This window comes from Chlamydotis macqueenii, chromosome 20 (assembly GCF_036417535.1).
Source record: "Chlamydotis macqueenii isolate bChlMac1 chromosome 20, bChlMac1.mat, whole genome shotgun sequence".
Taxonomy (NCBI): domain Eukaryota; kingdom Metazoa; phylum Chordata; class Aves; order Otidiformes; family Otididae; genus Chlamydotis; species Chlamydotis macqueenii.
In genome coordinates this window covers 8708235-8732868 of record NC_141575.1, presented here as the reverse complement: position 1 = coordinate 8732868, position 24634 = coordinate 8708235, and the positions used below count along the sequence as shown (strand labels likewise).

At 53.7% G+C, this 24634-nt stretch overlaps 1 protein-coding gene across 2 annotated transcripts in view; it reads right to left on the bottom strand.

Moving 5' to 3' along the window:
* Positions 1 to 24634, bottom strand: part of ASTN2 (astrotactin 2) — a 329274-nt gene that overhangs the window by 221909 nt on the left and 82731 nt on the right. For both annotated transcript variants that reach the window (XM_086763491.1, XM_086763492.1), the window contains exons 3-4: positions 24121 to 24505; positions 6832 to 6981 (exon numbers count right to left, since the gene is read on the bottom strand). In XM_086763491.1, the coding sequence (XP_086619617.1) occupies positions 6832 to 6981; positions 24121 to 24505 (535 nt within the window). The remainder of the gene's footprint in view (positions 1 to 6831; positions 6982 to 24120; positions 24506 to 24634) is intronic.

Below are 24634 nucleotides of genomic sequence, written 5' to 3'. Positions count from 1 at the left end.
AAAAAAAGTCCTGTCAGCTGGGAGGCAATAGCAGGGAGCTGGGAGCTCTGTGGCAGAGCTGCCGGGTTTGGCCGGCATCCACCGCTCCCGGCCCAAGCGCTCTGCTTGGGGTCACCAGAAGCAACCGAGGACTTTTACCACTCATGATTTTGCTGGTTCCTTATTGCCCGTGTCAAGACTCAAGACCCCATAGTGCCAATTGCGACGTGAATGCAAGAAGACGCTTTCTACCCGCAGTAACCTATTTTACAGATGTATCGCGATGTATTTACAAAGGAAATCTCCGAACGCAGAAGCTGCTCTCCCCAGGGACACCTACACAGTGCAGTACGGTGAACTTCAAGCGTTTGCTTCAAAGCAAACCCAGCAGAGACAAGCGGCGCGGGGGGAACGGAGCACTCGGGGGGCACTCAGGACCCCGTTGCATGGTGAGGGTCCGGCTCCCTCAGCACCCACTCCCCCAGCTCGCCGTGACGGCCCTGGCACTGACAGCCGTGGCAGGGAGCAGGGCTGGCTCGTGGCTCACCCGGCATCTCCCTCCCCGAGCTGGAGCCGGTGCGGGATGCTGGAGCCGCCAGACCCCCCAAGGAGTGACGGATGCTTAAAAAAGCAATGCAGACTTTAACTGGCAGAAGTTCTTCAATTCTTGCAGATTTTAAAGCAAAAAGGCCTCTGGGGGTTGACAGTGGCCCTTTAAACTGCCATTAAAATATTTTACTGTTTTTAAAAAATCCTTTATTCTAGGCAGAAGCACAATTTCCCCACTTCTTGGCAGGAGAATAGAAAATGAGCAGTGCCTTCTGCCCTCTGAAATCCTTAATCACCGCAACGAGAGGTGGCTGGCAGGAGCCGGAGGGATGCCGAGAGCTCGGCACGTGGCTCCTGCCCCATCCGTGCCCCAACCTGGCCATGCGGTGCCCTTGGGAGGGTCTCAACAGGGGGGTAGGAAGAGGTTTTGCCAGCACAACCACTTCTCCCACCGAGCTGCCCTGGGTTCTTCTGCTGCTAGCGATGCCGGGAGACCGACACCAGTAACAGGAGGGTTTTTCCCAGTCAGCACTGGGAGAAGGACTGGATGCTGCCCACGTGGGCAGGACATGCCACGTCCCTCTGCCACCTTCCCGTGAGCCAGACCTGGTCCCTTTTGGGCAGGGGAAAGGCAGAGCCAGCAATCTGGCGCTCGCTCCGCTCTCGCACCCCGCTGACGTGACCGGGCAGCAGCCGCTCCACCAGCCGCCATCCCAGCCCCCTCCGGCCGCCCCGCGTTTGTTTGCCGGCTGCGTCTCCGTGATGGATGGCGCTGACATGTTAAATTACTCAGGCTGGATGTCTTCAGAGAGCTGGTGACAGCGATATTGCATTTTCTGATTACCCAGCGCTGCGCAGGATGTATAAATACAGGAGTTGGGAGACCCGGCGCAGGTCCCCAGCCCGCGGCGGAAACGTCTCCTCTGACCCAACGCGCTGTGGCAGAGGTCAGCTTGGAAACATGAGTTGGGGCAGAGAAATAGCTGTGAGGGATGCACTTTTACGCCTTCATGCTCTCAGAGATGCTGGAGGGCATCTTAGCAGTAGTTTCGGGGGTCCCGGAGCCCAGCTGAGGCAGCCTTTAGGATGCAGGAGCGCCGGTCTTCAACTGATCCCTCCATGAATCTGATTTCACACGTAACTGGCCTCAAAAACCTTGCTGAAGCATCCCTGTGGGACGCTCAGGGTTGGGGCAACACCTCCTGCACCAGCTCCACTGGCACAGGGCCGAGGATGGCCGCGACGGGGCCGAGGATGCTCACAGCAGAGCATCCCAGGTGCAGCTGCCGATGGGGACGAACGGGGAGAGCAACCAATTAAAGCCAAGCAGCCCTGCCTGGTCAGCATTCTTTTTAAAAAGAGGGAGAAAAACGCCAAGTAATAGGAAAAAAAAAAAAAAAATAGATCCTAATCGGCACAATCGACTGCAAAGATGCTTAAAAAGAGAGAGGATGGGGAAACGGCCGCTTCACAGCAGCCGGTGCCTGTAACGCACCAACAACCCCCAAACTCAAAGCTCCCCCTCCTCGCCCACCCTCCCCGCCTCCTGCCCCACCGCCTGGACCAGGCGGTGGGGCAGGAGGCGGGGAGGGTGGGCGAGGAGGGGGAGCTGAAGGAAGATGCTCTTGCCTCTAATCCCATTTCCAGATTTACAAGCGCGTTAACGCGTTCTAACGGACGGCAGCCCAGCCACGCGCTGGGGCAGGGATGCTCGTTTGGAGGCCAGCAAGGCGGGGTGCCAAGGCGAACACCTCTCATTACGGTGTAATTAAGGAAGGTAGCGTTAATGAGGATTAAGGAAATAAAATTCCGGAGTTAGAGGCTCCACCATCCACAAAGATTTTTTTCGTCAGCTGACGCCGTGCGCCGAGGGCTGGCAGGGCGACGCCAAGCCACGCAATTAGCTAAGTGGAAATTTGCAGTTTAATTAATTTATCCCCTCCACCCACCCCACCCCGAAGCGCACTAGTCCACTGAAAGACCAAGCGGGACCAGAGGAAGGTAAATTAGATGCAGTTTTAGGGAGGGGAAAAAAAATACGTATACATTTTCCTTTGAAAAATATCCAGTCAATGAAAAAAAAAATTATAAAGGAAAAAAAACCCTTTAAAAAATGAAGCACTCTGCTCCAGTTTGTCATTGCAGCAGGGGTACGCACACACATCAGCTTCAGCTGATGAAAATTCTTCCTCCTCATTGATCTTCCCTTTTCCTTCCGTTTATGCCCAAAAACCCACAGCAGGGCGGGCGGCACAACAACCCGCTGACAGCCGACGGCTCCCACCCTGGAAAACTGGGATTGCCCTGATCCCAGACCACAGCTACAGAAGGATTTATTTTCACCGTGGACCAACTCGCAGAGCTGGGCGCGATGCTTTGACTCGGATCCAGTTGACTCGCTCCCAGCTGAACTCCAAAAAAGCCTCCCAGCAAAAAATGGTGATGTTCCGTGGGCACTGCGGGATGGAGGGAGGGGGGGTAGTGGTGTCCTGGGAAAAGCAGGGACTGCAGGCGAGCACCACAGCTCTCCTCCGCAGGGTAACTTCGGGTAAGTCACGGCACAGCCAAGACCCCTAAAACCCACAAAGCTCCATCCCTGACGGACAGCGCACCCCATCTCAGGCAGAAGGATCTACTAATCGCTCATTTATTCCCAAAGCCAGGGTGTTTTTAAAGCCCTGCCCCAGGAGAGGGCACCAGACCCCCTCTGTGTGCAAACCAGCCTCCCCCCAAGGCCACCCCGCAGCCCTGCACCCCGACAGCCCACCCAGCCCGTGGGGTGGCCACGCAGGGTGGGCCATGGGCCCACACTGGCACAAGTTGCCCAGCAAGGTGGTGGATGCCCCATCCCTGGAAACGTTCCAGGCCAGGTTGGACGGGACTCTGAGCAACCTGATCTGGTTGGAGATGTCCCTGCTCCTGGCAGGGGGGTTGGACTGGATGGGCTTTAACGGTCCCTTCCCACCCAAACCCTTCTGTGATTCTATGAAACCCGCATGCTCCATCCCTCCCACCTTTCCCAGGGCATCGCTTCCCAGTTGAAGCCCCAATCCAACGCAGGCAGGTTGGGATGCTCTGGGTACCAGCCTGGCTGCATTTTGGGAACCAGTAAATCCAACACAGACACAGCATCCTTCCCTCCCGCGCTGCCAGCCCTCAGCGGAGATCTCCTCCTTCCAGCCCACCCCTTCCGCACCCCGGCTCTTCCCGTCCTCGCTCGCTCTCCATTATTTATAAACTCTAAATGCGCTTCGCTCGATAAAAGTGTTCGGGGAGAAAGTTTGTATCAAAAAGGCATTACACAAAATAAAGTTATATGGTACCGTAAATGGAGCGGGTGGTGTGGTTTGGTGTATTTTTTTTTTTTTAAAGTCAATCTCAGCAAAGTACGACCTTTCCCAGAGCTGTTAGAAACACTTAGCGCAGAATCAGATTTAATGACGAGCAATAGGCAGCAGTTTAAATGCACTTAGTGTGGGGAAGCGAAGCGAGGCAAAGCTTATCCCAGATCTGCTTTGGCTGGGCTGGGGCGGCCGGGTTGTTCGTTTTCTGGTTTGGTTTATCCCATCCTTCTGCAAGAGCCTGCGGAGCCCTTTCCGAGCCTTTCCGTAAAGGAGGAAATCCTTTCACGGCGCACGGTTCCTGCAGGAAGAGTGCTCCAGCTGTAGGGCTCTGACGAGGTTAAGCATTAATTAAATCGAACTGCCAGAAAATAATTACACACATACATCCGTCAGGCTGACTTGTCACTACTCCGTAACAAAGTTGGATGCAAACTCCATCAGTGGAACTGTCATGCGGCCGTTAGAAGGAAATAAATGCATCCCAAATGGACAATTTCATTTAGGGGGAAGAAAAAAAAGCCCCACGGATTGCAAAGGATTAATGAGGCGAAGGGTTTGTGTTTGCAATTGGATGTAAAATGCAAACATCATGAGTTGCGATAGCATCGTTTAACCTTAACGTTTGATAGCACTTCAACCGCTCACCCGCCGGAGGGACAATTAACCCAGGGTGTAAAAAAAAAACCAAAAACCAACCTCCAGCAGCAGAGAGGAGCAGGGAAAGGTGTGGATACAGCAGTGCCCAGCCACAGCTTTCACAGCAGAAAATAAATAAAAGCTAAAAGGAAAAGAGGATGGGATGGGATGGGATGGGATGGGATGGGATGGGATGGGATGGGATGGGATGGAGTGGGGCTATGGGGAGCGAGATCTTGACTGGATACATTGGAACTGGTTTGCTTTTTGGGGCTGCTCACCGATTTCTCATGATTGAGACAGTAAAATAATTATTCTAGAGACATCCCACCCATCTTGCAGCACCTTTAGGATCACTGCAGCCAGCTCAGGACCAGAGCAGCTCAAAGTGCTGGTCCCCAGCTCCTCCCCATCACCTCCCCTCACCCGCATCCTGCCCCCAGTGCCCTTCGCCAGCCCCACAACTCAGGCACGTGAGAGTGGCACCCCAACATACCTGAGACATCTGCCCAATGTCCCAGGGGACAGACAGAGAGCAAAACACAGTGCCAGACACAGTGAGAAGATTGGTGGCCAGGCAATTGGGTGTCCTCTGGCTCCCAGAGGGATGGAGGGCAACCTGGCCATGCACCTTAGTGGGTTGCCAAGCGGGGCACGGCAGCTGGAGGGGAAATTCAGCTCTCTGTCCCAAGGAGAGATGTTGGGCATGAGCTGGTCTCCAACCCTCATCCCCAGAGACAGGGACAAGCTGGGCTGGCTTGTAGCCACTCTGCTCCCACACAGCCAGAGGCTCTGCCTGCAGCTGGGCATCGTGTCTCCTCCTGAGCTCGGCTGCCAGGATTAACTGACTTAAGAATCACAGAATCACGGAATGGTTTGGGTGGGAAGGGACTTTCAAAGCCCATCCAGTCCAACCCCCCTGCACGGAGCAGGGACATCTCCAACCAGATCAGGTTGCTCAGAGCCCTGGCCAACCTGGCCTGGAATGTTTCCAGGGATGGGGCATCCACCACCTCTCTGGGCAACCTGGGCCAGTGCTCCACCACCCTCAGTGTAAAACATTTCTTCCTAATATCTAATTTAAATCCACTTCCCTCTGTTTCGAAACCACTCCATTAGTGACCAAAAAAACCTTTTGCCTTCGGGTGGTTTAAAAGCGAAATAAAAACAACAACAAAAAATAAAGAAGCTGGAGCAGGCAGTCAGGGAAATTTCACCAGACAGTCACTGCGGACCTCAAAGCACCCACACACACTAAAACCCAGATATACGTATTTGAATAACTACTGGAAAACAAACCAAATAATTTAAACCAGTTAAAGAGTCAGAACATTTTCTTCACACTAAGTGAATAATTTATGGGCAGAGCTACAATAAAAGCAGCCCTCTCCAGGCCTGTACTGAAGGAAAATGTATCCAGAATAAAAGATCACGTTTCAGACTCATAAATAAGTGAAAAAGAAAACCAACAGTAAACTAAAAGAAAAGTATTTCCTTCCCAGTTCCTGGCTCTGCCACAGAGACCCGCAGTTGCAGGGTAGACCATGGCCAAGGGATGTCCCTGCCCATCTCCCTAGAGGGATCCTGATGCCTCCTCCTCCTCCTCCCCAGCTGGAAACCTGGACCCAAACCCCCTCACAGCCCCGGCGCTCACCGTTAACCCATTAACAGCCATTATCTTTTAGGCAGTGACAGCAATAGGAGGAGGTGGTTTCCCTTGCTGAGAGGCAGCGCAAGGACCAATCCTGCCCACGGGGCTGTTCAGCCAGCCTCCGCCTGTTGCTCTGGTGTAGCTGAAAATGCCCATCGAGGCTACAAGTAAAACCCAGCATCCCTCCATCACGCTTTTGCACGGCGCAGCCTTCAGAGCCGTGAAACGCTGCTCCCACCCTCTGTGTGGCCCCTAAAAAAAATGGTCTAAAAAACCCCATGCACTGGGAAACTGCAATGAAGAGAGGTCCCAGTGATGTGAGTTACAGCCAAAATGATCTTCACCTCTTCATCCAAAATAAAAACTTGCCAAGAAACCATATTTCACTCCCACCAAAAACCTCAGTTAGCCAGGGCAGCTGGCAGGGGCCCTGGACTTGCAGCAGAGCTGGATAAATCACTGAGGTGGCATCACTCCCAAGCATCTCCACCCAACCAACCCGATGATGCTGCGTTGGGTTTGACCCTCTTCACCCCATCACGGAGGAGCTCTGGGGTTCCCACGCTCAGTACTGAGGATGAGAAACTCCTGGGGCTTCCTCCCCAGCCAGACTCCTCTGGACGTGACCAAATCCAGGGCACGGGAGGAGCAGCTGGTGACCGCGCAGCCTACCTCGGGGCCGGCTCCGACGTTTCCGTCTCCCCACCGACGTGCTGCGCAGCGCGGGCTGGAGCTGCCCGATCTCAATGGGTGTGTTGGTGCGGAAGCTCTCCTTGAACTTCTGCATCAGGGACTCCACCGTTTCCTGCGTCACCTCGGGAGCTGTAACATCGGCAAAGGGACTGCGGTTAAAAGATGACTGGGCCACCACGTCTCCGCTGCCCATACAACCCCTTCCTCGCAGAAGACAGCATGAGCTGGAGCTGAGTCCTGGAGCAGGAGGTCTGCCAGGACCATCCAGTCACTCACAGGGACCCAGCCAGCACCTTCCAGGTCTTACCAATGCCACAGAAATTAGAAAAACGGGAGTTTACAGAAACTGCACTTTTCACGCTGCTCCCCAGCATTTTGGATGATTCCTCGCCTCGTCACCCGCGTGTGCACTGGGCACTTGGAAGCATCACACCCTTACCCAAGTTACAGCCTGAAGGGTTCAAACCACACAGGGACCCCCTCGGCACTGAGCCAGCTTCGGGTCAGGTTTAACTCTGCTCACAGTCGAAGCCCAGGACTGGCAGCCTTTTTCGGGGTCGGGTACTCCCCAGCCGGCAAGTTTGGGATTACGAAGCCACGGGCCAGGCTGGGGCAGGAGCCAGACGAACGATGTACGGCCGGTCCGTGCGTGCTTCAAGCTGGGGAAGGAATCCCCGGGGTCTTCCCGGGGCTGCACTCATGCTGGGAAACAGCTTGCTGCTGCACCCCACCACACATCGCAGCTTGCTGATATTTAAGCAGCTCCCCTCATTGCTCTACATAAACCCCGTACCCAGTAACACCAAAAAAACCTCCAGAACCGTCCCACGAAACTCGTCACCCACTCACACAACGGGCGGTTTCAGGAAACCGTCAAACCACTCGCAAAGAGCAAAGATGAAGCCCGGGATCAAAAGGTTTGTTCTGCAGGCCGCAGAGGTCTCGCAGGTCTAACAAACGGTTTGGCCTCTGTCAGCTCCTCCAATAAATTCATTAGCAGAACACAACCTCGGTCCGATCTCCGTTTCAAGTCATTACGTCCCCTCGTTCGGTCCTGACGCTCGCCCTGCCCGTGGCGTGGCTGTGCGGGGCCGGCAGAGATCACCGGCCCTACGGCCACCCCCCATCCCGCTGGGGCAAGGGGTGAGCGAGCACCCTGAAGCTCCCCGCCCTGCCGGGGTTACAGGCTGGTGTGTCACCCCACCACGTCTCCCAGGTCCAGGGACACACCAGATCCGCATGGAGCCCCTCAGGCACCTGGCGAGCTCGAGGTGCGTAACCACTACGGACTCTAATTCCCTTTACAGCATGGTGCAGGGGCCATTTTAGGGTGAAATGAGAAGCTGGCCATGCAGGACGAGGTATTTGTGATCCTAGACAAGGATTTGACTTCCAGAGACTCCTCCACCAGCCACCCATACTGCAGTGGGGGGAGAGCCCCCACCACCCAGTGCCGCAGGCAGTGCCACATCAGCCCACGGGGCAGCTCCCTCTCCCATCTCCCCAAATCCCACAGGAAATGTCCTCAGCCTCCTCAGGCTTTAAATCACCCCAGGGGGCTTTTCTACTCCCGTAGGCAGAGAAGGTACCCAAATCCGCTGGGGCCATTGCGAGGGAGAGCACCAGAGAAGAGCAGACCGGTTGCTGTGCCCGTGGGTGCGAGCGCATCGGGAGGGCTGGGGAGAACATCCATCCACCCAGCGCAGCCATGCCAGGCGATGGAGAGACGAGGATCAAACCCTCTGCCTGCGTAAGCACCGGAGGTGGGAACCATTTCGGGAGAGCTCCAGAGACAGAGTGGCCTAAGGGACCAGCTACATTATGCCTTCCAATTATTCAACACCAGCCTCCCCCAGGCGCCACAAATCAAAGGCAGAGCTCCCCAAAGGCCCACGCGTTTACGGCACGCGTGCCCGGATCCTGCAGTGTTGGATGCCCCAGCAAACAGCGTTGCAGTGAAAAGAAGAAAATAAAAAAAAGAAAAAAAAAGAAGTCAAGAGCGAGGAACGGTCTCCAAAGAGCATCCAGTCCCACCCCGACAGCACACATCCAAGCCCTACACATCCAGCCCCTCAGGGTGCTGGGGAAGGGTGCTGGGGCAGCACCGGCGCGGCTCAGCGCCCTGCCACCGCGTCTGCAGGGGGAAACCCATCCCTGCAGCTCCTTCGCCCGGGAGCGAGCGTAGCAGGGCCGCCCCGCGAACAGATGGCAAGTTATCCGAAGCTCGGGGCTGCACGATCCGTACCGCGCACAAGCAGAGCGGGGAGCTCAGGAACCGCGCGGCTGAGGCTTATTTACCGCAAGGAGGCCAGAAGGCGAGCACGGGAGGGGAGGAGGAGGAGGGGGCCGTGTCCTCAGCTAGCGATGAAACGTGGCAAGGCCGCAGCTCTCTTGTGGTCCCTGCTCGGCTGACGGGAGCAAAGAGCGCCGCAGCGATCGTACCCCATCTGACCACCACGCTCGGCACATCCGTCTCGAGGCACCTGCTCCCGCGCTCCTCAGCGGAGCGAACGCCAAAAGCCGAGGGGGGAGATTTACCTTTGCGGGGAGAGGGTCCCTGCAGTCGCTGGCTGTTTGTGATGATGTGACAAATACTCGCTCCAGGAATGGGAGCAAGAAGCTGGTGCATCTCACCGCTCTGCACAGCTCACATGCGCCAGCACATCCTTGGCCTCTCCATGGCCCTGAGCTCAGGGGTTCGGAGCAATGGAGGGGAAAAAAAAAAAAAAAAAAAGAAGGAAAAGAAAAAAGACAACCCTTGTTAACAGGATCTCAGCGAACGGCATTTAACATGGCCAGCATGGAGAAAACCCTTGCTGACAAAGGAAAACTACCTGGGCTTCAACCAAACAAGCATCAGGGCTCGAGGATGACGGAACGACCCTCCATGCACTGCCAACTGCGACAAAAGGAAGGGAGAAGACACCAATGCACCGTAACGTAACGAGGCACGGCACTCACCGGGGCTGCTGGGACCCTGTTGTCTATGGGGGGTCCATCACATCCGTAACACAGACACAGTCCACCACAAACTGCCACCTGGGCTCTGCCCACGCTACCGCACGCCGCTCCCCTCCCCACCATGATGCAGCTGCGTCGCCAGCACCTGGGCACCAGCTCCTCCCAACAACGGCTGAACACAACGCAGGTTTAGAGGTGATAGGACTGTCCTCTCCTTGAGAAAAGCTTGCCAAACCACCTTCTGTCCCACCCCCAGTTTCCAGGAGATAAACCCATCAGGGCTACGGAGCTCACATCTTCATCACCACACTGAGAGCTTCCCCAGCCTGGCAGAGGTGGTGAGATCCACCCCAAGGCTTGGCACCGCACGACGATCTCAATCTCCCCCCTCCTACAGAGAGGGCCTTCAGCGGTCCAACAACCCTAGCTGTTCCTAGGCTGAAGCAGAGGAAGCACAAGGCTCTTCAGCCTCCGCAAAATCAGCTTCCATCTCTGGCAGTGATTTCAGGACCCAGCTGAAGGTCACCGTACCCTTGTAAAGCACATTACGCGTTCCCGATGCACACCTCCCTCCTGTCCGCCCCCGTATGCTATTTTGAAAGTGATTTGCTCTCCTTATGGCTCCCCTATTCATTTGCACGTCTCCCACAAAACAATTCATACCAGTAGCCTTCCTTTCTTCCTTCCTTTTTGCTGGCACAAATTGCAGTGGGAAATATGTTGCTTGGCTTAAAAATTACAACAACCGAAAAAAAAAAAAAAGTCATCAACTGAACAATATGAGCGATGCTTGGGTAAAAATACATCACAATGGAGATGGGAAGCGGCAGCACGCGTTTCAGTCCTCACAGGACTCCCAGCACAGCCAGGAGAGTCGTACCTTCCCAGACACATAGGCTGGGGTTGGGAGGTTGTTTTGGGAAAATACCAAAAACTGGTATCTCACCAGCTTCAGTGACCAGGAGGGATTCTCCAAAACACGGTCCGAGGCTCGGATCAGCACAACCACCCACAACCCGTATTTGACAGATGCACTGGTCGCATGCCTCCACCTCCACCGGTTGCACTTGGGTGGTGCCTCCACACCATCCCAGGACGTTCCTGAGGGTCCAGCACAAGGAACTGCAAAACCCCTGTGACTGTGCAACCTGTTTTCTGCCAGTTGAGGCTAGGAAGCTGGAATGGAGCCAGTGGGGATGGAAGTGCCCTACAGACCTTGGAAATCAGCCCTCAAACTCACTGAGATATTTTAGGGTCTTCAAACATGGCTTTGGAGAACCTCAACGGAGCAGTTGTACCACACACTGCAGAGCTGCCCTCAGGCTAAGGCAACGCTCCTGCAGCCCACAGAGACCCGGTACCGGGCAGCCCCACTCATGCTGCATCGGACCCTGGCAGGGCAGGGGAAGGGCAGCAGCTCCTCCCCAAACCAGGCTCAACGCCCCACAGTGTCGCTGGGTGGTTGGGAGAGCTGGATGGCCCCACAGCTCTGTTTTTGCAGCTTCTTAAAACAGTGGTGAGGCTTAAGGTCTGCAAAGGTGTCGGCTTCCCTGAGTCTCTCAGTCTTTGGTGTTCAGCCTGAAGTTTTGGACCCTGGAGCCATGACCATCCCTTGTCCTCCTCACACAACATCCGCACTCCTACAGCCGCAGGGAGAAGACTGGAAAGGCAACAGCAGCTTCTATTAGAGCTTCCTATACTAGATATTGAGTAAAACATATTTTTAAGAAACACAAATTTTTAGGCATGTGATTTTCCCATCTCTTTCTTTGATTTTGGAGCGTCAGAGGGGAAGTTATCAACTCCTCAAAGTTACCCATGGTTAAAATGCTCCTAGAGCACTGGAGAGAGGAGTAACTCACCGAGCAGCTCCAGAGCTGCTCGACTGAGCGCAACGCTTCGCTGGAATCAAAGTGTTAGCGAGAACACGTCAAACTCAATCAAGGATTAAATCGAAAAGTTTGGCTGCAATTAAAAGTCAAGGTTAGTGGGATTCTCACCTCCTGACCTGTGCACACATTCATGATGGCACCCGTGGCCGCGTGTAGGATGCCGTCCCCTCGTCTCAGACCCCAGCTCTTCTCTGTGCACATCTCCCACCCTCTCACCGAATGCTTCCAGTATTTTTCAAATAATCCACTTTTTCTAGGCGCAGGGGAGGGTGCTCTCCTGGGAATCACTGATGCTGGCTCAAAAGGTCTAACACACCATCACGTCCACAGCGCACCATGGAAACACCAGGTATGTGTAACGCAGTTTAATGATGTTATCATTGTTTCCTTCAAATCAGCCCTTGAGTTTCAATAAGCTCATTTTGACGTTTCTGGATTGACATTTTTGAAATTTCTATTCTACAAACTCTTTCAAGAAACCGTCTTTCCGATTCTACTCGGGATGAGCACATGTTTCACAACACCGGAAGCTTTCCACATGGTGGAAACCTTGTTTTCTCACCAGCTCCAAATAATGGGTTTTTGTTGCTTTCCGAAGCATGAAATAAGCAACGGCGTTTGTTCTGAAACTGGGATGCGGACTGATTTTAAACAGTGCCACCCTGAAGGTACAAAGCTCCAGGAAGCAGAAAGCTTTACTACCGCAAAATTAGGTAATGACACCGATGCCTGTGTGATGAAGGTGGGAGAGATCTCTACAACAGCTTCACATATTGAGGAAAAAAACACATCTGGAGAGCAACATCCTGCCACAGACCATGGTGGATATGGCAAAGGCATGAGAAACACTGAGAACTTTACCTCTCCAGTCACCAAACAGCTCTACCACCTCTCAAGCAAGGGTCTCTCTCCCCATCGGTCCCCTGCTCTCCATCAGCCCATGTCACATGCAAGCACATTATGGCCAAGAACACCAGGACATTGCTGGCTGCATTACACAACCAACTCAGGAGATATATATGCTTTAAAAAAAAAATATATATATATACTTATAAATCAAAACAGAGCACAAATAACCACACATACCCATACATCAGGGCACCAAGCACCCCCTGCAACGCATACATCTCCAAGCCACGGCATCAGGGGACATGATCTACGTGGCGCCACGCGCTCTGCGGAGCTGGCCCCCAGCCCAGTCTGCCCGCGAGGCGCAGGGAAGGATCGATCTCGCTCCCAGGAGCTGCTTCCACAGATGCAGCAGCAGAGGGATACGGGAACTCGGGAGCGTTTCTAAAACAGGCTCGTATTCCATCTCAACTTTTTCTTTCTTTTCTCTCCCAGCCCTTTTTGTTGAGTTTTAAAATAGAAAATGTATACTTTTTTTTACATAGGTATTAATACATTAATATATTATTATATACATTAATAAATCTCTTGCTATAAAAATAGATTTTTATACGTAAAAGTCTGATTTTAATTGCAAATTTGAGGGGGAGGGTAGCAGAAGAAAAGATTAAGTTTTATTTGAGATGTCTTCTTTGAAGGAAACTGAACAAATGTACTTTCCTCCTTCATATATTCATGAGATGACTGCTTCCCTACCCCGTTCTCCACCACCCTCAGCTCTGGGCGTGGAGCCAGCACAGTCCTTATCTGGTACGAGGCACGGGGAAAGAAAAAAAAAAAAATGCTGATAGGATCAGAAGTTTTTAGTAGTTTAACAAATCTGAAAAAAATAAGTGCCCATTGGTTTTTAATAGAGCTTGTGGCGTGTGATGGGGAAGGGGGGATGCCGGGAGAGGCTGACATGCAGCATGGGAGGGGGATGGAGGCATCAGCACCCCATAATGGTGATGAGGATCGTGGAGAGCACCAGGGCACTCCACAGCCCCTCTGACCATGCACCCACTCTAATTCTATTTATTGAAAAGCTTTGCCCCAACCTACAGAATGACAACATCTGCAGTTCCCACCCTTGCCACAGCTGGCTGCTCCTCTAACTGGTAGGACTGGGGGAACACCCAGCCCAGCGGGAAGAGGCATCCGGAGCCCCTGGCAGCGCCCTCCCAGCACCGGCTGCCCTGACCCTTCCTCATCCTCTCTCCAGTCACGGCGCTCCATCGCTTCCCAGCTAATTGCCTCCACTCATGTGTGCAAACTAACCGTTTACTGGAAAATGCCACGGAATGTTAATTCCATTCAGAACTGGGTAATTGCACAGCACTTCTATTTTTTTATTACAGGAAATGAATAAGGATTGTATTAACAGCATCATTCCCAACTCCAACCGCTGCCGTGGCCCCAGCGACAGAGGCTGCGAGTTATTCGTCACCCCACACTTTCCCTGCCTTCCCACCTTCCTCCTTTCCCTTCCCCTCACCACGCTCCCAACTCCCCGTGTTGGTAATTAAGATAATGCAATATAATTATAAACGCATCGCAAAAGACCAAATGGTTGAAAGCCATGGTCCAACGGTCCGCAACTCTCACCTCACACCTCTGCATTGCGAGTGACCTGCAAAGCAGCCGGTCTCAGCATTTTTGGGGATTCTGCCAGTTGGGTTTGACCTCCCCAGGAGCTGTTTCTGACCAGGAAAGCCTCAGCTCTTCTCTGGGGCAAAGCCTTTTCCAGCACATCCCTCCCCTGGCATCTACAAGGCATTGCAGACTGGGACCGTTCAGCCTGGAGAAGAGGAGGCTCCAGGGAGACCTTAGAGCGGCCTTCCAGTGCCCAAAGGGGGCTGCAGGAAAGGTGGGGAGAGACTCTTCAGCAGGGCCTGGTGTGACAGGACAAGGGGTGATGGTTTTAAACTAAAAGATGGCAGATTTAGATTGGACATAAGGAAAAAATTTTTACACTGAGGGTGGTGAGACACTGGAACAGGCTGCCTGGAGAAGTGGTGGATGCCCCATCCCTGGAAACATTCAAGGCCAGGTTGGCCGGGGATCTGAGCAACCTGATCTGGTTGGAGATGTCCCTGCTTCTCACAGGGGGGTTGGACTGGATGGGCTTTAATGGTCCCTTCCAACCCAAACCATTCTATGATTCTACAATTTGTCCCTTTACTCCATTTCTCCTTCTGCAAGGAAAAGGCTTTGGCCATGGGATGCTGCCCCATCTCCCTGACTCCAGCACCACGACCATCTGGGCCACGGGAGACTGTGCTTCCCATCTTCTCCACTCTGATAAAACCCTTCACTTACCTTTTTTTATGAGACACCATAACTTTTTTTGCTTACGCAGCAAGCACAGAGGAGCAGGGAAGATGGGCAGACCCTCAGCAGCAACTAATGCTCCTCAAGTTATAAAATAATTGAAATGTTAAATAAGAGCACTCTGGAGGAAGCTTCCCGATTTGGTGCTAATGGGCACACGAAGTGGTGTGGGTTAATGTTGCGTGGAGGAGAGACGCCGACTCAGGAGCAGAGCACTGACCTCCAGCTCCTCCTCTCCACTGCACATCTCCAACTCCACAAAACCGGGGGAAAACTGGGAGCCAGCTGGGACAGAGATCCACCGAGGACAGGAGAAAGTCCCAGCCCACCTGGCTGAGGAACCTCCACTGGAGGACGAACCTGGAGGCATCTATAAAGCAGAAGGAGGATGAGTGTGAGCGAGTCCCAGCACCCATAGCGACAGGCATGGGCAGGTGTCTGGGAACAGCAACGGCCAGCAGACGTAGGTGGGAAACGTGGCACAGTGTCCCCTCTCCAGCCCCAGCCACCTCCCTGCTCGGCAGCGTGGTGCAGAACGCATTTGCTAGTTGGAAAGGAAATTTTCTCTGCCCAGCAGGCAACGTGACACCCTTCCACAGTACTGGCACCTCCACACCATGTGCCGGGGAGAGCAAGGGAGCAGTGCTAACCCGGAGAAGGTCAAACCACCAAAAACCTGCATTGCCACGGGGCCAAGAAGCTTCAGCCATGCACACACGGCACAAAGGCCACCAGAAGGATCCCTCTGCAGTGGCAGGGACCAACCACCTCCCACACCATGAAGCACACAGGTGCAGGAGAAAAAGAAGGAGCTGAGAGCCGGCTCGTTGGCTCACGAGAAGACCTGGACCTGAGGGAACACCTGGAGAGCCCAGGCTACTGAAAGCAAACCCCTTCCAAGCCACACGGGTGAGGCTGAGCACAGCCAGACCCCGCAGGACCAGGCGGGCGAGTCACGGCAAACGTGGGGCCATCAGGACGGATTGATTTGAAGCACCTTGTTAATAAGTTTCCTCTCCCACCGGTCCTTCAGGTAGGTCACTGCCTAATGATAAATGGGGCTGGGAGGTGCCTGCAGACCTAAGAGCAGCACTGGTACCCAGCCTCGATCCATCTTCCTTAGGAGCTGGCTGACAAAACAGACTGTCTCGGCGCCACGGCCAGGTAAAACATGACAGATGGGAAGAGGACATGCAAACAGAGCGAAGGGCTGTCGCTGCTGCTGCCCTCCCTGTGCCCCTCCTCATAAAACCCACAAGAAGCCTGGGATGGGAGAACATCTCACACACACCGACTGCCAGAGCCACGATGCCCCTAAATGCCAAGGTGAAGAAATGTTGAGCGTCATGAACTGGAAGGATCCATGATACCCTGAGCACTGGCCATCATCTATGTTCTTCCAGCAGAAATGTGAACACTGTAGGATTGCTCTCCTTCATCCCAAACCCTCTTCAGCTGGTCAGCCTGACTTCACAAACCAGTAGTAGGTTTTTGCTCCACGTTGACGTGGTGGAAAGCCGGCCCTGGGCAGGAGCTGCAGCTCTCCCAGGTTCTCTGCATTGCGCACAAGGCAGCTGCAAGATGCAATCCAGCACAGAAACTCAGGAGAAGGGAGGACATTTGAGATCTTCCAAGGTCTCTCAAGGGGAATAAACAGCCACCATATTATTTTTTCAGATTTTGCATAAGAGGAGAGGAAGAAAAAAAAAAAAAAAAGACTAAAAAAAATAATCTCAAAGCTAATCCTGGTCAACAACCAGCCTACAACCCAGCTAGGCCTTAAATAATGTAGTGCTTTATCAAACATTCATGGCAATGCATGAAGTGATGAACAACACGCGCCTGGCATTTATATAAATATAGTTCCTGATGGCTTGTTTTCCTTGGGCAGCCAAAACTTCACAGCTTATCTTCTGTGAGTTTGTGATTGCACCTGGATGCAAAGCACTTTGGACACCTGGGGAATCGGGGCTGCTGCACACAAAACAGCCATGACATCTCCACCAGGCATCAGCAGCCCCACAGAACCCAACAAAAGCCCATGCCAGAATCGCTGCTGCCCACCTGAGGAGCTACAAGTCACCCAGTTGTGGCTGGGAGAGGTGATGGCGAAGGGCGTTTCTTCTCCCATAGGATGCTGTGCAGTGTCAGGGTGTGACCAGCCAAAACCTCAAAGTGGCAATAAACCGGTAGGACTTCACAAAATCGCCATCCCTATGGGATGCTCAGCAGAAACATCCCTTTTCTCTTCCATTCCCTACAGCTTCTCCATCTGCTGCTTCTCTCTTCTGTCTCATTACAAATGGGATATAACAAAGGCGAAGGGAGGGGAGAAAACCAAGCAAACCACATCAGGAAATGCAACCAACCTGCTTTTTCTCAACAGCAACACTTACTGTGAGCCAGGAAGAGCCTTGACCGGCCTGAGAGATGCTTAAGTCTTAACTAGTCATTAACCACATGCTGTTACAGCACCTCCCTTAGCCACAGGGATGGAGGACCAGAGGAGGCCCCCAGGAGCATCCCCATCCCTTCCGACCTGTTGCTGGAGGCAGGACACACATCAGACATGGGTCTCACTGGAGTGACCTCCTGGGCATGCTCACGTGCATCTGTGGTGCTGCCTTAGGCCACTTTTTTGGGGGGTGTAAGGAAGGGGAGCGAGTGTGTCCCACAGGACCACCAGGCCACGAGACCATCGTTCCCTTCATCCGTGTTGACAGGGACAACTCAAATGTTGGATGGAGGCAACCAGTTCGGTGTGACAGGACGGTCAAAACAAACCTAAAACTCCAGCCTGGCAGCTTTCCGCTCAGAGCTCAAAAAGCAATTAATATATTAATTACGGCTGTGTTTATCTCTCTGGAAAGCAAAGCTTTTCCCTGGCAGGTACGGACATTTTCAAATCAACGCTAAAGTCAGAGCTGGCATCACCATAAAACGGAAGAACCCAACAGCACATCCATTGTAACCTCTGCAACTGGGGACCCAATTCTCTTCATTAACGCACTCAAACCAGTTGGAATTAAGCTAGTTGGACTTTAAGACATGTTTAATTTCTCTAATAACTAGAGACACTAGCTAAACACATGCTCAAATACTGTCCTGAATTGGGACCCGATTCCCACCCTGCTGGGCTTCATTTATTTCGATTTCTTTCAAGCTGAAATTTGCAGCCGGGTTCTTCTATCAGGAACAGACGACTGCAAAAAACCACTTTCTACGGGCAGGCTACATGAATACACAGTTTCAAAGGTCTCTGTAAATTACAGAAGGAGTTGGCAGGGATTAGAGCTGGGGAAAGCTGATCACGTACAAAGAAGGTCATGATCCCATCAGGTCACTGGAAAGAAGACAGAGCCCCAAGACACATCAGATGCCAGCCTGACGTACTGTCCCATTTTAGCTTCCAGCCCCAGCAAACGTTAAGTCGTCGTTTTATTTATTAAAGGCTCAGAAAGCTCTGGTTAATGCTTGGGTTCAGGGTGGCACTGCATCTGCCCACCCGAGAGAACGGCAGTAGCAGACTGCAGCTCCCAGCCCCGGTGCGGGCACCGTGGTCGGCACAGCCCCGCACGGCAGGGATCTCCCAGCCGTGACAACGCCAGGACTGCCACCTTGTTCCCATTGCCCACAAGCTCTCCCTTCTCCATCTTGGAGAAGGCCATCACCCTGCCCATCACGAGGGCACTGCCCCAACTCACACCTGGTCTTTAAATCTCACTTCCAAGATAGCGCAGACCTCACGTATTCGTTACAAATAATGCCTCTAGAGCACAGCTTAACTACCTGCCCTCCTCTTCCACATCTCAGCCCCCAAAATGTCCCCTTCCCCATCCCTGACACCACAGCCTCAGGCCGCAGCGTGCCTTACCTCTCTCCTAGAGGAGTCTTGGCTGGGAGATGAAGATGACGACTGGGATGCAGCCACCAGAAGTGCTGCTCCAGCAATGGTGGGTGGCATACGAAGCTCCCCCTCCTCATCACCAGGACCCTTCCCCTCTGCCCTGCTGTTTGCTGTCATCTCAAACCTAAGCCATCTGTCTCCTCTGCCAAAAACCCTTCTCTTGCTGTTCTCCTGGACCCAGAGCAGTTTGGTGGGGAGGCTGCTGGGACCACAACCCCTTCCATTACCAGTTCTCACGTTTCCTTGTGCTGCCCTGGCTTGGCTTCCTTCCCCAGCTCAGAGATGAAGATTGGACCATTAAGTGACATGACCAGAGTTACCAAAGCAGCCAGTAGCAGAGCAGAGCTGGATCTCCACCTCCAGGTTCTCTCTAGGTGCCAAGACCATCTTTCAGGCATGCTTAAAAGCCTCTCGCTATCACTACAGAGAAAAGCATCCCCGGATTAAGTAAAAGAAACTTCAGAGGTTTGCCCAAGTTAACACATCAGGTGAGAAGAAAGTCCAGGAGATATGAATGCAAGATGACTGCACAACCATTCCTTTGATATGCCTACAGTATTAATCATCGGTACCATTGATAATAACTCCTGTCTCCTGTCTAGACTTGGAGGCCATGCCCAGACTGCAGAGTCTGTGAAGCCAGCACGAAGGCCTCTTGAAAAGTTCGCTCTTTGAACATGAAAGAAACCGAGAAAATAAAGATGGGTCTTTTGTCACAGGACTGGAATTGCAGATACTCGATGTTCTGCTCAGTTTTCACCAGGCTGAAGTTCTGCTTCTCACTGATCCTTGGGAGATCTGGTCTGGCAAAATCTCAACTTGTGGGTAACCCCATACTCAGGCTCGTTGGACTGTTCTCTGCCCTTGTTTATTAACTCCATCTCTACAATTCCAACATGTCCCATCTGGGGATGTAGCGGTGCTGCCTGCGACGGACTGGGGACCAAACCCCCCCACACAGCACCTGATGGACAGCAGCAAAGGGGTCCTGCCGCTGCAGGATGAAACCGTGGCAGTAAAGATGCGAGCCAGGTATGTTAAAAGATAAAAGTAAGTTCAGAATTCCCAAAGGGCTGGAGCTTGAGGCCATCTGCTCAGGAAAGGCAGGCGAGCAGAAATAATCAGGAGCATGGACTGGAAACTACCCAGAGAAATGATGCACGGGTCCTGGCGGCAGCAAGGACACTGACATCACCTGCGTGAATTTACCCGAATCCCCTTAATCGCAGAATGCACAGGGACTGGGTTTGGACACAGGGGTCTCCACAGCAAAGATCGAGAACCCAGGAACCGCACCCCACACCAGGAGACCCCATTTGGCACCGTGCACGCCCACAGGGCACGAAACCCTGGGAGACCACCTGATTCCAGAGACGCAAATCTGTGAGGAGATGGCACGGCCCCCTCCCCACACGGGCACAAAGGGCTCTTTTGGCTAATTAGCACCGCCTGGTTATTGCCTCCTTCCTCGCTCCATTTCATTTTATTATATTAATAAAAATAATTTTTAAAAAAAGACTACTTTTCTTCTTAAACTGCTTTGGATTTTTCTTCTGTCTAAATTCATCTGGGCTCTGTGAATGTCACCGGGTCAGTCTGTGCTCCTGCTGCAGTTCTAATTTTGTCAGCTTTCCATTTTCTAGGGAGTTGGGGGATTTTTTTCTTTCCTTTTTTTTTTTTTTCCCCTCAAGTCAAAAATGATTTTGCATAACAGTAATAATGTTAATGGCCCTGCACAGCGCATCCAGATTACAACTGCAACTAGGGAGAAATAAACATCTCATCTTTGCCCTGCTGTTTATCTCCCCGCAGCAGAGCCCGGTATCAGGTCAGAACCTGTAATTTCATTAACTTTATCACTCCGACGCGCGTGTTGCGAGATGTCATTATTCAGCACATTGCTCCCCTGTTTTGTTTGCGTTAGGGCTTCAGCTTGAGATGCTCCGGCACCGCGCGGGAGCAGCCCTCCCATCCACGTCGCTGCGGAGCGCTGCCGAGATTCGGGAGGAAGGTTTGGCTCGCTAAGCCCAGCTTTGCTTGCCTGTGATTTGTAAAACAGAGATTTGTGCGGCTCGACCTCCCGGGCACGGACTTCTCTCCCGTTTTGCAGAGCCGTACGCAGCGGTCACCCAGGGCAATTCCCTGCCTGACCTGGTACATCCAGAAGCTCCATATGGGGAATAAAAGCTCACACTCTTCGTCTGACAGCCATGGGACGCAGGAATCCCAAATGATGGAAGGCGCCCGCCGCCGGCACAACCTGGCACCTGCGCATCAATCACTGCGCGGCGCGCGGGGGAAAGCAAGCGGCGCAGGCAGGTGGAGGACGAGTCAAACCGCTCCATCTTCATCGGATTTGCCATCCCTGGTAATTAATGCTGGGAAGTGACACTTGAAAGAGCCTGTAGTGACAGCCCCAGCGACGATACCGTTTGGAGCCCGCTGACAAGTCCCAGCTGATGTCTTATCACAGAGCTACACGGCAAGAGCAGCAAGGAGAGCTTTTCCCTTGGGTGCTGACAGACTCCCCGGGATGCAAGCACAGCTCCTTGCCCAGCCCTGGTGATGGCACTGAAAGCCGGCAACTCCAGCAGGGAAGGCTGACCCCGTCCTCCAGCTAGGGCCACGCTCCACAGCTGGGTTCCCCATCTCCAATCCACCTGCAAATCTGCGCCTGCAGAACTGATTCCCAGCCCCTGGGGATCTCCAGGTACGCGGTGTCTGCTCGCACCAACTGCAGAGTTTCTCCACCCCACCTGCCGCATCCCCGCGGGAATCCCGGCTGCGTCTGCTGCTCGTGGGCAGGTCGGAGCACTGGTGTGTGAAACACATCCTGAATCACCACCAACGCCTCCTGAATCACCACGCTTCCCATCCATGTGCAAGCCAGGTCAGAGTGCAAAGCCCACAGCACAAATATTTCTGGTGTAAAAATCCCAGATCTGAACTACAGCCACCTTGTCCCTGATGATCGAGGCTCTGGCCAGCAACTAGCACACACCACAGCTTGACTCCCTGAGCAAAGCCTCATCCAGGAGGAAAAAGTGACCATCTGGGAGGACACACACGGTGAACCGGCACGGTTTGGAAGGATCGGACCAGGCAAGGCACAAATCCGTCTCCATCCAAGGTGTGAAGCCCAGCAGCATCACGCGCTGAACTGGTGGGAGCGTCTGTGAATGTCTCACAGCCCGGCCCCGCAGGCAGCACGCAGCCCCAGCTTGGGGGATTTTTCAGTCGGTGTAAGCAGCTCTTTATTGCCAATTCCTGAAGCCCTCAGATAGTTTAATATTCTGCCCTAGATCTTGTTTACTATTATGTTTTGAAAAGGACTGAAATGTAGTTATTGCTGTCTTCCCCACTCACACAACGCTAAATAATTTATAGAAAGGCAAAACAAAGAAGAACATATGAAAGAATAAAAAAGGCAGCTCAGTTACGACATACGAAGGCTTTCATTTGTTCATTCTCCCTGAGCAGAGGGTTGGGGAAACATCTCTGAACACCGTGCCGGTACCAGCCAGCCCTACACCAAGGGGGATGCCCACAGGGATTCGAGGACGGCAGACGGAGCACTGGGCGCTTCTGCGTTTGTTTGAGCAGCAATACCCATCACCGCCGCAATAACCTTGCTGACAATAAGAAAGAGTAAAAAGCGCTTTAAGGGTGGAAGAAACACAACCTCAGCCAGGGCTTACGGCCGCCGCGGGTGCAGGGACCTGCTTTCCAGGCGCGATGGATCAGCTGGGCTCTCCCCGGCTCCGATGCTCAGCCACGCAAAGTCTCCACCGACTTCGGCTGCTCTACCCAGAGCGATCTCACCTGAGCTGGGCAGGGCTTCGGGGAGGGGGGAACCCCAAAGGGAGCAGAGCTGCACCAAATCCCGGCCCGGCACCTTCAGGGAAGGCACAGAGCACCCGCAGCACCTCGCCTGCTCAGGAACGGGCACCCCAGCCAAGCTCTGGCTGCCCAGCTCCCTGCAGTTATTCCCAAGGGATTTATAACAGCGATGTTATCCAGTATTATACCCTGCAAGCACGGGCAGCACCACAGGGACGGGCAGAACCCACACGTATGGAATGGCACAGGCTTCTTTCTAACCCACAGACACCGGATAACACTGTGCCTGCCACACCATCTACAGCAGGGCCAAGCACCACGGGTGGGAAACGGCTGGGATCCAGGGTCCGTGTCCATCCACCAGCCCCACGGGAATTCAGCTCTGCGCTTCTTCCCACAACAAGAATTTTCTGAGCTGCCATTTCCGACTCTGCACAGGGTTCCCGTGGGCTCGCCTTAAATCTACTGCCCTGATGACTTTGTTTGCGGGTGACGACGGGATCATTTGTCTGATTGCTCAGAGAATAAAGCGCAGGGGATGTTTTGCCGCTAGTGGAAAATCCAGCCTTACGGAGCAGCTCTCCGAGGAGCACCGATGCTCAGCGGGCTGGCGGAGCCCCAGCGCACCGACACTTTTGCTTCCCAGAAATGATGCCCTACTCCACAGCAAGGCGACGAACATTGCTGCCTAGAGAGCAAAGACCGGCCTGATTGATGCCCATGGGCTAGCACCCGCTCACGGCAAGGAGCTGGGATGAATCCTAGCATTCCCATCCTGTTGAGAAGACAGGAGCTGGAGCAGCAGGAATGCCTCTGCCTGCCCCACGCGAGGCGCTGCATGAGCCCGTGGCCCGTGGCTCGTCCCCTCCTGGGGCAACGCCAGCTCTGCTGCGCCAGCCAGGCATCCCGTAACCTGCCGGGGGTCTCACTGAGGTCTCTGCCATCGCTAGGACCATCATGAAGCCTGAAAGCAGAGCCATCAGCTTCCCATCTCATCACTGGAAATGGGAGACCAGTTTTGGAAAAGGATACTGACAACAGAGACAGAGTTAAATCCCATGAATCCAAACCTCCACGGAGCTCCCAAGCACACAGCTCACGCTCCTACAGCACCCAAACCACCAGTGAAGCACAGTCAGGGAGTGCTGTGAGACCACGGGACCCGGTCCTCGGGGCTGGCAAGAGCAGGTGAGCGCTCACAGATACTGTGCCTCAGTTTCCACAACACCACCCAAAGGCAATTCCCCCATCAGGAAGGGCAGCTCCAGGACAAGGTCTGCAAACCACCCTGGAGATAGCAGCTGAGGACCAAAGCCTGCAGAGCCAAGCTGTAGCCACAGGAGCTACAGCTCCTGGATGGATGAGCCATCCTCTCCAGGTGGCACTGCGCAGGACAGACCCCCGGTGAAGGACAGGGAGAGGAAAAGAGGAGAGAGAAAAGCCACGAACCTTTCTTCTCATAGTCGGGCTTCTCCTCCCCACCCCGGCCCAGGCTCTCCAGCGTCCGTGTCACCTGGCTGCCAAACTCATCCTCCCTGGTGCTGGGCTCTGCCCGCCGTGGCGTCTCCTCCTCCTCCTCGTCCTCGTAGTCATCCAGGATGGGGGTCTCGCGGATGGGCACCCCAATGACCGAGTTGTGGGCCTGGAGGCGTGAGTTGCGGAAGCTCTCGCGGGCCTGGGGGCCCAGCAGCACTGAGGGGATGTAGTGGATCTCGTGGGTGGCCTCCGTGCTGGCGCTCTTCTGCGGGATGCGGCGGCGCTTGTGCCAGCGCCGCTGGGCGTAGAGAGCCACCGTGAAGACCAAGAGGAGCAGCAGCAGCGCAATCAACCCACCCTGCGGAGGAGAGCAAAGGGCACGGGTCAGGAGATGCACAGGGCATGAGGACGGGTGATGAGATGCACGGGGGTGGGTCAGGAGATGCAGAAGGCTCAGGGATGGGTCGGGAGGTGCTGCGGCCAGCAT